A 13443-nucleotide genomic window follows, 5' to 3' on the forward strand; every position below is an offset into this window, starting at 1 on the left:
CCGGTTATTTGATTGTGTATCCATATAAACGGTACAATCTGTTTGTTTTTTTATCATAATACATTTCAATCCGATCGTGAAATTTTGTGCATGTAAACATAGCTTTTGATTCCAATGCACATTTTGTTTTAATTTTAAAAAGCTGTCATTTTGTGCTTGTAAATATGTGTTTTGGAAATCAATGTTTTATGGAGGGGAAATAAGCATAAATAATTCAAGCATCAAGATTCAGCACACATATTCCACGCTTCTGTGCTTGTCTTCGAACCCAGATATGCTGGATTCTTCCTGGGGACTCTGGGACACATCTGGTGCTGCTTTGTGCCTCCCCTGGTATTTAGTAAATTGTAGCAATGAAGAAATCTTTCTATTAGAACTAGGAAATTGCTTCTGTCAAGACCACTCAACAGGGGGAGATAGCTCTTGCTTAAATTGGATCTCAACTTAAAAAAAGAAGTAATCTAATGTGACATCTTGATAACATCTATCATGAAAAAGAAATAAAGATTCTGTTCTGGTGCCAGAGGGCTTTTGGTTTTATATTTCCTTTCAAAATGTGACTGTGACACTCCTGCTGTATATTTAAAGCAGCTGAACTACTTTTATGCAGTTTTCACTGCTCCCCATCAAAAAGCAAGATTGCCTCTGCTGTAGCTGATGGTAATTCAGATTCACAAAATAAAAATCAAAGCTTGCTCAGCTGCGTCGTTTGGGTGAATAAAAACCTTATTATCACAGTCTTGCGGATGTAGCCTTCATATGGTCCAATTAGGCTTTCAGAGTGTTTAATAAGCACAATCAATGTGCAGGGAGAAGTCAAACTGTGCTAAAGGAACTGTAATTTGCTCAGTGGGCTACTCTTCACATATGGGGCAAAAAATGTGTGTGTGGAGTGGGTGTTTTGTTGAAAACAGTCATTCCTTTTGTAGCTGTTTTAATGGTCCATGGTGGCTGCTGAATCTAGGATTAGACCACTGTGGTGGTGATCCAGGCAGCCAAACATGTGCAACCTTATGGTACCAAAATATTCAATGGACATCTATACATTGACTGCATAGAAATTGGCAGCTTATTAAAAGGATTAGTTGGAATCAATTATTGAAGTGGACCCCCTTTTTCAGGATCCGTTTCTTACGATGTAACAAGAACCGCATCACAGAAGGGCGACTAATTTCACCTTGGGCAAAACACCGGCAGCAAAAAGACAAAAGACAGCGATGAACTCATGGCATTCAATTTCTGTGATGCAGGCTTATGTTTTTAGTCTCCAAGGGGTTATGAGACAACACCATGGATAAATAAGACAGACGTAGTTATGCAAGAACAGAACTTAACAAAGGACGGGTTTCATGTGTGCCAAATGACCTTCTGTTCCTTACAGGCTCAGTTCTGCAGAACAGCACAGTCATATAAACATCACAGACGGTAATATGCAGGCTTGAGTCTGGGGCATTTTATCTCAGCTTCCCTCTTCTATCCCCAAGCTATTATAATTTGTGCTTTGAGATGTTAAAACACATTTCAATGAGCAAGTGCTTATAAAAGAAACGTACACTGTCGTTTTTTTATGCGTAGGCAAGAATAAGTAAGTAATAAAATTGATTTACATCAAGGATGTAAAAAATAAACCCTAAAAATAGTGCAAGGTTCAGGTGTCGAGAGTTTGTTATGTTTTCGTGAGCATCTGCTGAAGGTTTTGGTCGAGCGCTGAACAGTTGTGGTGCCCAGTGCTGTCTGTTGTTGGACGGAGAAGAAGGCAGACAAGAGCAGGTGTCAAAGGAAGCAGACGGGGCTGTCAGGTGAAGAACAAACAGGACATGAACAGGTCTGAGGATGTTTCTGTGCCATCGCAGATCCAGACAGTCAGTCGAGAAATCTTAAAATTCAGATGTTAACCCTGCTAAGATTCCCCTCCTGTATTCCATTTAAACTGTAAGAGCTTAATTAAGTATTGTGTGAATTCACAGAGCTAAGTGCAATCACAAAGACGCTGAAAATTGTTTAAAAAGATAATTAGGTGTCTTCTGACCAACAATGCCCCAAACTTTTGACGGAAGATAAAATCCTACACACCAAAAATTTTATAAAAATCATACTCATGGAGTAGTTCATCAGAAATCTGTTTTACAGTTTAAATTAAACTGGAATAGTATCTAACTCTAGCATAATAGTTTTTCTTCAAATCATGTTCTATAAAACTGACAGGCAATGACTTTGAAATTGTTGATATACTGTAGTTTTATTCTAATTATTTTACTCACTTTTAGCTCTATTTTCTAACATATGTAAGCTGACTTAAAAAGAGTTTGCTTTTTTTGGGGAGGGGAAGTAATTCGGCCTGCTAACAGCTCTTGTTGCGCTGCGCGACAACCAAAAGGAGGGGTTGTGTCAGAAAAAAAGCAAAGCCCAAAAAAGCAGCTTCATATTCAAGAATAATTGCAACTGCCGACTCATGAAAGTTAGGCAACTTTAGAGAAAAACAGGGGTGACTGTAAATGGGTAGAGTAGTCGTCTCGCAATCGGAAGGTTGTGGCTTTGATTCCACAAGTTGCTTACAAATCTGTGTCTTAGCGTATGAATGTGTGTACACTAGTTTCTGTGATTGGGTGAATGTGGCTCTAGTGCAAAGTGCTTTGAGTGGGGAGTGTGACTAGAAAAGCACTATATAAGATGCATCCATTCACCATTTTATCTCAGGTCGCTTATATTAAGCTGACTATGCAACACTGAAGCTGAGATATACACATAAACACCCCTGCTGACAACCAGCCCATTTCATAGTCTATTTAAGTGGGCAGTGTGTTTAGACTTACAATGATGAGGAATGTCACGGGTTGTATGATGATGTTTTTACTCTGCTGAGAAAAAGCCAAATAATCGTAGCCTACCTGCACAGACGTTGCAGTCGCTGGTATTAGGATTGGACATCCAGTTGCTGGCTCCTTATCACTGATGGAATGTAGAGAGCACATACAGGTGTCCTTGGTGAGAGTTTCCACAGAAAAGGCATCTCACTTACACGCTAATATTCAACACTGATGTTTCTCGCCATTCCTTCGCAGTTTAGGAAAATTAATGAAAAGGAAAAACTCCTTTCATACTGGCAGATACTAATGCAGCAGTGTTTTGTTGTTACCATAATATGTGTGTTGAGGCGATATTCAGGAGAGATCTGTCAAGAATTTGACTCATAAAAGTAAACTATCAGAATCAGAAATACTTTAATAATCCCAGAGGGAACTATTCAAGTTTACCTCTCACATTTTGTCCAAATCCAACATGGCCGTGGCGTACTGAGCTGTTATAAATTTAGGCATTTGATATAATTTGTGAAAAGCCATATTTTCTTAAGCAATGTGGCTGGGACATTTCCATAAAACTGGGAGAATATGCACGGCACACATTGTTCACTGTAGCCAACACTAAACATCTGTCTTTATCAGCAGCCATTGTACAACACAGACACGAGTAAAATCAGCTCACCAAACGTCCTCCTCTTCTAAAACTGGAACAGGAAGAGCTACCCTAGGGTTGCATGGTGGGGGGCTGGGGTTGATGGTTGAGGGGCAGTGTTCACACAGATTGTGACACAATAATCAGGAGGTTTTTGAAACGATGCATTTCACAACTAAACTTGTTTAAATAAATCCTTAAATAATGCCAAGAAAGCAGCTGGATTGAGGTTGTTTTTTTTTAGCATGGAGTGTTTCGAGAAGACCTAAATGGAAGTACATAAAGTTGCTGATGGACTTATGGCCTAGCTACGATAAAAAGGCTTCTGTTTGGGGCTATAGCGGACAAGATGAGGGAGTTGAGTGAAGAAAATGAAATCAGGCTCATTCAGATATTCTTACCTGGTGCATGAGTACAAACTGTTTTCCTCCTGCTGGGTTCTATAAAACGAAACCATGTACACATTGATTTCCCTCAGCAGCATGGGTAAAAAAAAAAATAAATGTAAACAAACCCATGAACCCATCAATACACACACACAAAGCCCTGAGGAGAGCAGAGTGACTAATAAACCCAACAAGAGTGACAGAGATGGAAGTAAAAGCTCCACTGACAGGATCTCAAACTGAAATCCACAGGGAGACGTCATACTGCAGCATTTACCCATCAAACGACTGTTGGATGGATAAATGCAGAGTAAAAGCCTCAGATCGAAAGGAAAAGCATATGACGATGTCAAGAACTTTCATCGCAGGAGAAATATGAGCAGTGATAGTCCTTAACAAAGGCTGACTGACTAAATTTCTTTACAAAATAAAATGTAGTTTATTATTATTCACATGTAAAGTGGATAACACATACAGTTTATATTCACAACTTTGGATTTTTTTTTAGAATGAAAGACTTGGTGGGAACTGAAACCATGTATTTGACCATTAACCATAACCATTGGTTATTTAATCAATCATTAAGTGATCTGACACCAGTTTGTTCATCCATATTTCTGCACCATGACAGCTTCAGACAAAAGGCACCACTTCTGCACAGCATGTTTGGACACCATTAAAAGCCAAGTTTACACGTCTTCCCAATAACGGGATTTCATAGACATAAGGCAGGGACGTGAACCCCGATCGGCATCAAGCACCTATAATCTTTACATTTATTAGTTTTTAATTTATTAATATTGATTTTACTCACATTGTAAGTTCATTGTGATCATCTGTTCAACTATACAGTGATGTCCAGTAACCTAGAATATTTACTGAAGAGTTAATTTATTTCTGTAACTCAATTCAGTAAACACATTATATGGATTAATTACACAAATACTGTTGTTTTCTGTTAATTATCACGATTTTCCTCTTTCAGCCAATAAAAACAACAGTATTTAACATTAGAATTTTGTATTAAACCAATAAAGAAAACCAAAAAACATTAACACAGAAATGTGGGATTAGGGTATGTTTCATAGCTGCATAAAAATGTTACCATTTTTAAAAGATAATTTAAATCAGACAAATGGGCCTCATTAAAACACAATTTATTAAATATTATCATTCCCAGAAAGAAGAATATACTAAACCAGAAATAACATCCCATATCCAGAAAGTCGCTCTGTGAAAACTGTTTCTTGCTTCTCTACTTTTTTCAAAAAAGTTTAAAGATAATAAAACGCTGATGAGTTTCTTCCCCAAGAACGGTAAACTCTTGCATGGCGACATGAGGGATGTACCAGGTGGGATATTTTCCTTCTGCGTTCCTCACTTTAATGGGCTGTAAAATAGCAATATATTTCAGCAGTATTATATGATCTGTATTAGAACTGGGATTTTGTTTAATTTCTGTTCTCTTTATTTTATTTCATTTTATATTACGACACTGTCCAATTTTTATGGCAGCAAGAGACATTTTGGTGAGGAGTCTGTGCAGGACAGCCTTGTTCTAAACATAATCATCTACACTTACAGTTGCAGTCCTAAATAACTTTTCCCTTGTTCCTGCTGACAATGTTGAACAGTTTGCTGAAGTGCTGAGGTAATGTTAGCATTTTTACATCCAGTTTTGATATAACACTTTTTTTTTTTTGGCTTGCAACATATTTCAATGCACTTACAATTCATGTGCCCACAAAACTGAAAAGCAACAGAAAAAGCTTTCCAGCTTGAAAACACTTTACTTGAACCCTGTCCCAGTCAGCTGTCCCACACATGGACACCTGAATGGACATATTGGAGCACAGCAGGCAGAACTTGACCCAGAGAGGAATAGTAGCCATTAAAGCATCTCTTTCTCCGCCATATCAGCTACAAAATAAGATGCAAAGCCTCTAAAGAAATGTTTAAAGGCTGTGTAATGTGTTTAAAAAATGTCTTTCTTAAAAACTGATCATGCACGATTTGCTTTTGTAGCATCTTGCTTAAAATCACAGACAACACACCAAAAGGTGTCAAGTCAGTGAATCTGATAGCAGTCATTCTAAAATACTGCGACCGGGACTCTGATCCTGTACTTTGCATCTTTGAAGTCTGATTTTCCAGCTTCAATTTTGCCCAGTTCTGTTTCCCTTCTGAGGACCATAAAAGATCCAAACTCAGTTATGAAATTATTTATAGTTCATAAGATAAATGTAGCAGACACGAAGTATGAAGGAAGAAAGTGCTCCAGTTATTTGCTAGAGATTTAGTTTTGGATCCAGCAATAAAAGAAGGGATTGCAGGATTATTCCTCTTAAGCATCAAAGCAAGCCTCTGACCTTTACCTGATTTTTTTGTAAACTCAAAACAAAAGCGCGCGTCAAAGAACATGACGTTTGATGTTTCCCCTGACTTGAATTCTTTTTTTTATCTGTATGCATTTAATCAACAGAGAGAGAGAGAACAAAGTCTAATCGTTGAGTATTTGTTTTAATTATCGAGGGAAAGTTGGCCTATTTATGCATCACAGTTTATAAAAAGAATTACAACCAGTTTTACTGCAGCATAGTTGGACGTGTTGGTGTTATTTGGATAAGGAACTTGTTAAACGAAGATGAGTTTTAGTCATCTCAGAAACCCTCATAAGAACCGATATGCTGCTCCAAATGTTTGCCTCTCTCACTAAACTGAGTGCCAAATATGACTTTACATGAGCAGCAAGAGTTTTTCTTATAGTTTCAATGTTGTTAGACATCACTGTGATTTAAACTCGGTTGTAAAGGCTATTCTCTATTTTTCTAATGCCATGTCTATTGAAAGCCATTTATGTGAAAACTAGATAAATCTGAACAAATGTGTCATCTCTTCAGCTCTGTAAGCACCAGTTCAGCCAATCAAAATGTGAAATGGCTTCCTGAGAGTCGTGAACGCACCACAGTGAAGTTTGATTCTGAGAGATTTGGTCATGGCGGAAAGGTAATTCCCCCTGTAGAGGCAGCAGCTCAGTATGCCCCCTTTCAAATCTCCTCAACTGGAAAATGCGTCTGCTTTAGTGAAGACAAGAGATCCCCGCTAGAAATAATGACCAAGACATTCAGTTTCAGGTCCTAAAATCGTACCTTTTGTCAGTCAAGTGGTGAAACCTTCTGCAAGAATTTCAGGATTAAACAGATGGTTTCCAAACAAACATACCGCGTCGCTGTTTGAGACAATGTCACCTTGAAGTAGATTATTATTTCCTGTTACAACAGAATTTCTCTCGTTCGTCCTTTTCTAATATGGAAACTCAAATGATGAAATCAGCTGTAAAGTAGGGTTTTTTCTCTGCAGAGGGCTCCTGAAATTTACATTTCTGTCACATCTGAATGTGGTCTGTCTCTACTGATCAGAACGTTTGTTTGGCTATATTTGACCCTTTTGAGAAACTTTTAAAATAAAGTCCACGCTGTAATTAGTCACACATTCCAATGAGAATCAGTATTAATTTCCAAGTTGATTCATACAACAAATAAGTTCCCCTTGGTTATACTTTCCTCTCAGTTATGACATTTGAAGTACATTATACAAAAAAAAGGTAAATAAAAAAAGTAGTTTTCTTGTATAAATATACACATTTTCAACAAAAGAGGAAGACGAGGTTGAATTGGTGCAAATAAGCGTGATATCTGGGTAGTCTCACTGTTAGGTGTCCATCAGTCAGCATGACAGCCTGGGATAGAAACCGTCTCTGTGGCAGCTGTTTTTTGGTTAATAGCTCCAAGCCGAGGGTAACAGTCTGAACAGTTTGTATGCAGGGTGTGTGGGGTCTGCAGAGATTTTAGAAACCCTTTTTCTGACCCCAAACCTGTTCAAGTCCTGGATGGAGGAAGGTCAGCCCCGGTGATCCTCTCCACAGACCTAATTGCTCATTGCAGTTTACATCAGTCCAGATGTTGTGGTCTGTATGTTGCTGGTTTCATTCTAAGGTTTCATTCCAAGGCTTGATGCCCCCCAAAAAGGAAAAAGACAAAACACAGCCCCTGATGTTGCTTTCACAGTTAGAAGAATTTCTGTTCAGTGTAGAATAATCCAGTTCAAGTTAAAGCGGTGTATGTACTTTAAATTTTTAACCAAATCAAATACACAGCACTTCCTTTAAAACCAGAAAAACAACTTAATATGAAGTTAGGACCTGATAGCCAGAAAACTGACTTCATCCTTTCGAATGAGGTTATATTAAATACAAAATCAGAAAACATTCAGACAAAGAACGGTTCATGATGAGACCTTTCTGTAGCAACTCTTATTTTTATTAGAGTTGACAGCTGAACTTTTATTCAGCTGTCCAGTTACCTGAAACTGGATCCTTCATGCAGTGGACAGGTGAGTGGAGAATATCTGGGAGTAAAAAATAAAAATATAAAAAGCCTGTAAAAGACAACTGACCTCTAAGTTCTGTAGAGGTCAGTGAACATGTATGTTATGCCCCAGTCAGAAAACAGAAGAGACACATATGTCCTTATCAATAATGTAGAATATAAAAAAATACATTCTCTTTTGCTCAATTGAAAAAGTGAATTTCCCATATATTGACAGCATGTGTATCATTGCACCTGGTAATTTCTGATAAATGTGTTTTACAGCTAATGAAAAAGCCAAAGACTGCTGACTCATCAGTTGTTTAGCAGGCAGTCACTAACACCCACCACAGAGATAAGCTATTAAAACATCATTTAAAAAGGAAGTCAGTGGTTTCAGAGCGATGTATCCTAGCATCTTAATTGAAAGTTGAGTGGAAGGAAAAAGTGTGGTAAAAAAATAATAATTCACAAGCAGCAGAGATAACCACAGTCTTAAGAGGAATGTGAAGATGGAGAAAGATGGAGCTTCAAGAGCCATCACAAAGAGGTTCCCCGGCTACATTATGTGTTCAGGCATTCAGCAGAGATGTCAAAATGTCTCACCTGAGTTCAGGAGAAAAAGGACCAGACATTTGCTCAGTAGTCCAACCAATTTCTGGTCTTGTGTATTATTCAGATTTCATGAGAGACAGAATTTGGGGTTTTGATTGCTACAAGCAATGATTATGAAAATTGTTTATAAATGAGTTTACTTTTCCTAAAATTCACATTCTGTTTGGCAAGGATTTTCTCTCCTTGAACAAGTGTAAGTAATCGCTGTGGTTGACAGGTTATCTGTCCAAGGTGTACCTTGCTTCTTGCCAAAAGCACATTCGAGATGTGCACCAGTCCCCCCTGCTACCCTGTTAAAGGTACATAGCCACATCATATGCTTAAAAAAAACAAAAATAAGTTTAGATAAGGTTCTATACACCAAGCCTCCATCCTGATAATGTTTTGATTGTCTTTTTTGTGGATAAATAGACCCCACACTGGCCGTGAGTAGCAGATATAAACAGACGTGGTGCCATCTAGCGACAGTATCGCAGAACTATCATATTGCTGGTTTACTTAATTTATATATCAAAATTAAATAATGCCTAACCCTCTGCGATCTCTCGCAGTAAAGCAGCAACTCGGTGCAATTGAAGCTCAACGATCTACAGCAACATTAAGAGCCTCATAGAACATTTTCTCACATCAATCAACTCTGTGGTCACTGAGGAATTGGTTGGTTTAGCGTCTGTTTCAGTGAACACCAACGTTTATACTGTATTCCCTATTCAAATCATATTTAATTTTTGCCTTTTTTTCGCTAGATCTTGGACTTTTCTTCATTGTTTTGTCTGGAGATGCTAATAGCCATCAGCCACTTCCTAGTTTTAACCCTTGCTGTGTATGCACAGTATGTACTTCTGTTAAAATCATAAATAAACACAATGGACTTTATTTACAACAAATTGAGCAAAACCAAAGCATAAAACACCAAAATAACAACTAATATGGCAGCAGGACGTAATAATCTTTCATAAAACCTTCATTTGGGACCAGAGTGAGCTACTGATGCATAAATATAAAAAGTCAGATAACGTGGCTATGCACCTTTAAAGCAAGTGGATGCATTGAAGAAGGTCCAAAGCAAATAACAAGAAAGCTTTGCAATATCTGGAATCCCAGAACTATTGTGGCAGCCCCAAACATTTCCTGCATTAGGAATTTCAGCACATAAGAGGAAAATTGATTATAAGGCCAAAGCACAGAAAAGCAATGTGATCCGCAGAGCCTGAAACTTTATCTACATTCAATACAGACACAAATTAGGTTTACTGTAATTATTTCTGTACATTAATATTGAGCTTAATAAGTAGTGATCTCAAGGAGAAAATTATGTCATCACAAGTTTTAAATACAGACAAGAAACTAAATATAGGTCTGCGCAGTGGAACAGTTGATAGAACTGTTGTATTGCAGCAAGAAGGTCCTCGGTTTGAATCCTGAGGTTTCTCTGCATGAAGTGACTCTGCATGCATGGGTTCCCTTCTGGTACTCTGGCTTCCTGCTACACCCCAAATTCATAACTGTTAGGTTGATTGGTCTCTGTAGATTGCCCTTAGCTGTGTGTGCATGGTTATTAGTCCTGTGTGTCTGTGTTGCCCCCCCCCACAACCCTGCACAGACAAGCAGGTAGACACAATGGATAGATTGATGGACAAAAAAATAGATGAGACAAACTGTAAAAAGTATTAATTGGAAATATAATGTGATATATAAGAAAAGTTCCTGTTTAAATTGCAATTTTGTTTTCTGGCTCCCTGAGAGTTCAGAAATTCAGTTAACATCCTCCAGCTGATTGCAAATCTGCGATCTGGTTTCCTTTCCCTATCTAAATATTAATAGTCTCCATTACATGAAAATTACTTTCATCTCCGTCTCACATGGAGGGATTAGATTTTAATCAAGGCATTAAATATGACTTTCTATTCCTGCAGATGGGGGAAGATGGCAGGCAGTCAATTAGTATCACGCTCTGTTTGTGGTCTCACAGTGAAGCCTGATAAAGTCTTTGTTGTCACTGAGATAAAGTTAGAGCATAAACACAACATAAATGAGGCAACATAATGATGCAACTCTGTCAACAATCAGTGCGTCGATATAAATGGGAAAACGTCTTCATTTTTTAAGCCAAATTTACTTGTGCTTTTCAGCTCACACAAGTAATAATTTTGACTGCTGACACCATCAGCTCTGATCTCAATTACAACTGTTACTGTGTGCCAATATTTACAAAATTAGGCTGAATTGGAATGCATTTGTAAAGTAAAACTCTGCGGGACACTTTGGTCCATAAACGTACACAGTTTTATCATCTGAAATTATACTGGTGGCAATTATGTTAAAAATGTACATCGTTCTTCTGCTTATCTTTAATTATTCTGTCCATTGATCCATCTCCTCTAACAATGTGTGTAGTTCCAGTTTAAGCAGATTCAGTTCAACTCCTGCCCACCACTAAAAGTAACGACTTATGATCTCTTTAGTATAAGCAGGGCCTACCAGGTCTAGGTTTGGTCAGCAGCTCCAAAGTGCTCACATGTGTCCTCAATAAAGCCTGATTAGCCTACGTAGTTCCAACAGGTCTGTCTGTCTGCCTGGAAGAGTATTTATTCCCTACCAGTAGCATGTGAGGTTAGTGTTCTGAAGATGGTTCTGCTAGAAAGTTTAATTTTTGTGCTCAGCACATATGCTGCCGCAGCAGAGCAGATCTTTAGCAGTAAGCATGGTTGCTACAAACCTCTGCCCAGAAAACCAAACTATGGACAGAAGTAAGCTTTATGCTTAATATATTTCTGCGTGTTCTCTAAAGATTACGTAATGGCCACTAGGGAAAATGATTAAAAATACTTGCTATATAAGATGTTTTGATTCTAAAACTTTTATATGTAGTGTAGCATGAGGGAACTAAAGCATGATATACTCTTATGGAAAGGTTCAAACTGCTTAGTTTTATCAGATTTGTACACCTTGATGCTGACTTTTGGCAGTGGGTAAACTAAAACCATGTAGTGTGTAATTTTTAAAAAGTTTATACTTTATCTGCTGTTATTTAACCAAGCTGTTGGAAATGAAGTGTTATTGTGGACATCCTTGACCATACTGTGACCTGTTTTCACTTAGAACTACACCTCGTCCTCATGAACTCCTGAACCTTGCTCACCTGCCAAAGTCCTGGGACTGGAGGAACGTGAATGGCATCAACTACGCTAGTGCAACTCGTAACCAACACATCCCCCAGTTCTGTGGCTCCTGCTGGGCGCATGGTAGCACCAGTGCTATGGCAGGTAAAAGCACTCTGGTGCATTTGGACTGTATCACAAATGGAGGCAAGCTAAAGCATTCAGGTAGTTTTATACTGGCTTTTAAATTTGATTTCCTGTAGATCGTATCAATATTAAAAGGGGAGGAGTGTGGCCGTCTGCTTATCTGTCAGTCCAACATGTAATTGACTGTGCTGACTCTGGTACCTGTCATGGAGGAGACCATGCAGGTGTGTGGGAGTACGCTCATAATTTTGGGATACCTGATGAGACTTGTAATAACTACCAAGCTGTTGACCAAGGTGAGAACCGGAGCATCATTACTTGTTATATATAAAAATAAGATCTTTTTTACAAGTATATTTTTCCCCTTTAGAATGCAATCCATTCAATGCCTGTGGCACTTGTACAACCTTTGGGACGTGTAATACATTCCAGAACTACACACTGTGGAAAGTGGGTGACTTTGGAGGTGTGAGTGGAAGAGAAGATATGATGGCAGAAATCTATGCTGGAGGACCAATCAGGTTTAAGATCAAGAGAACTTTTTTTTTTTTTTTTTTTTTTTTTTTTTTTAAGATATATTTATGTTGCCCTAACTGCACTCTTTCTTCAGTTGTGGAATCATGTCTACCCAAAAACTTGACGACTATGCTGGAGGCGTATACTCTGAGTTTGTAAAGTATCCTGCTATTAACCACATTGTGTCGGTAGCAGGCTGGGGTGTGGAAAACGGTACTGAATATTGGATTGTTCGCAACTCTTGGGGAGAGCCTTGGGTGAGTCAAGCAATTGCAGATTTTAAACCTGGATTATATTAAAGTTGGGGACATGGTTGACAGAAAGTTACTTTTCCTTCTCTTTCAGGGTGAGAGAGGCTGGTTCAGAATAGTAACCAGCGCCTACAAAGGTGGAAGTGGAAGCCTGTACAACCTTGCTTTGGAGGAAGACTGTATATATGGTGACATGATCATCCCCTTAACTTACCAATGAAGATTGAGGATCAGATGATGGCTAGAAATGTGTGAGGCTTTAGAAACCTTGGTGTCTTGGTAACAAATTTCTGTTTGAAATAAACTGTTTTTAACTGTACTTAAAGGTTTCTTGAGGAAAAATTATTACACTTGACTAGGTTGCACAATTTCAGTCTCCAAGACCAACCTTCTTGCAACATAAATGCCTGGATTCCTGCATATTCAAATAACCAAAGTTGCAGCGTTTGTCTGCAATGGCTATCTGACCTCTTTAATGACGGTTAGCTGCTAAGGACTATTTGTACGCTTCAAGCCTCCAAGGGAGTGGCCACTGCAGTCAACTGACTTCAGGAAAAGTGTGCATTCTGAGCCCCTGTCAAAAGATGTTTTAATGCATGACAAAGAC

At 38.3% G+C, this 13443-nt stretch overlaps 1 protein-coding gene across 1 annotated transcript; it reads left to right on the forward strand.

The window, feature by feature from the left end:
* Nucleotides 1-9086: 9086 nt before the first annotated feature.
* On the forward strand, nt 9087-13151 carry LOC105931906 (cathepsin Z). Its single transcript, XM_036127670.1, has 8 exons — nt 9087-9120; nt 9233-9246; nt 11384-11571; nt 11924-12087; nt 12186-12365; nt 12440-12590; nt 12680-12842; nt 12931-13151. Exons 1-8 carry the CDS (start codon nt 9087-9089, stop codon nt 13054-13056), a joined length of 1020 nt encoding a protein of 339 aa, XP_035983563.1. The 3' UTR covers nt 13057-13151.
* Nucleotides 13152-13443: the final 292 nt, after the last annotated feature.

This window comes from Fundulus heteroclitus, chromosome 23 (assembly GCF_011125445.2).
Source record: "Fundulus heteroclitus isolate FHET01 chromosome 23, MU-UCD_Fhet_4.1, whole genome shotgun sequence".
NCBI lineage: Eukaryota > Metazoa > Chordata > Actinopteri > Cyprinodontiformes > Fundulidae > Fundulus > Fundulus heteroclitus.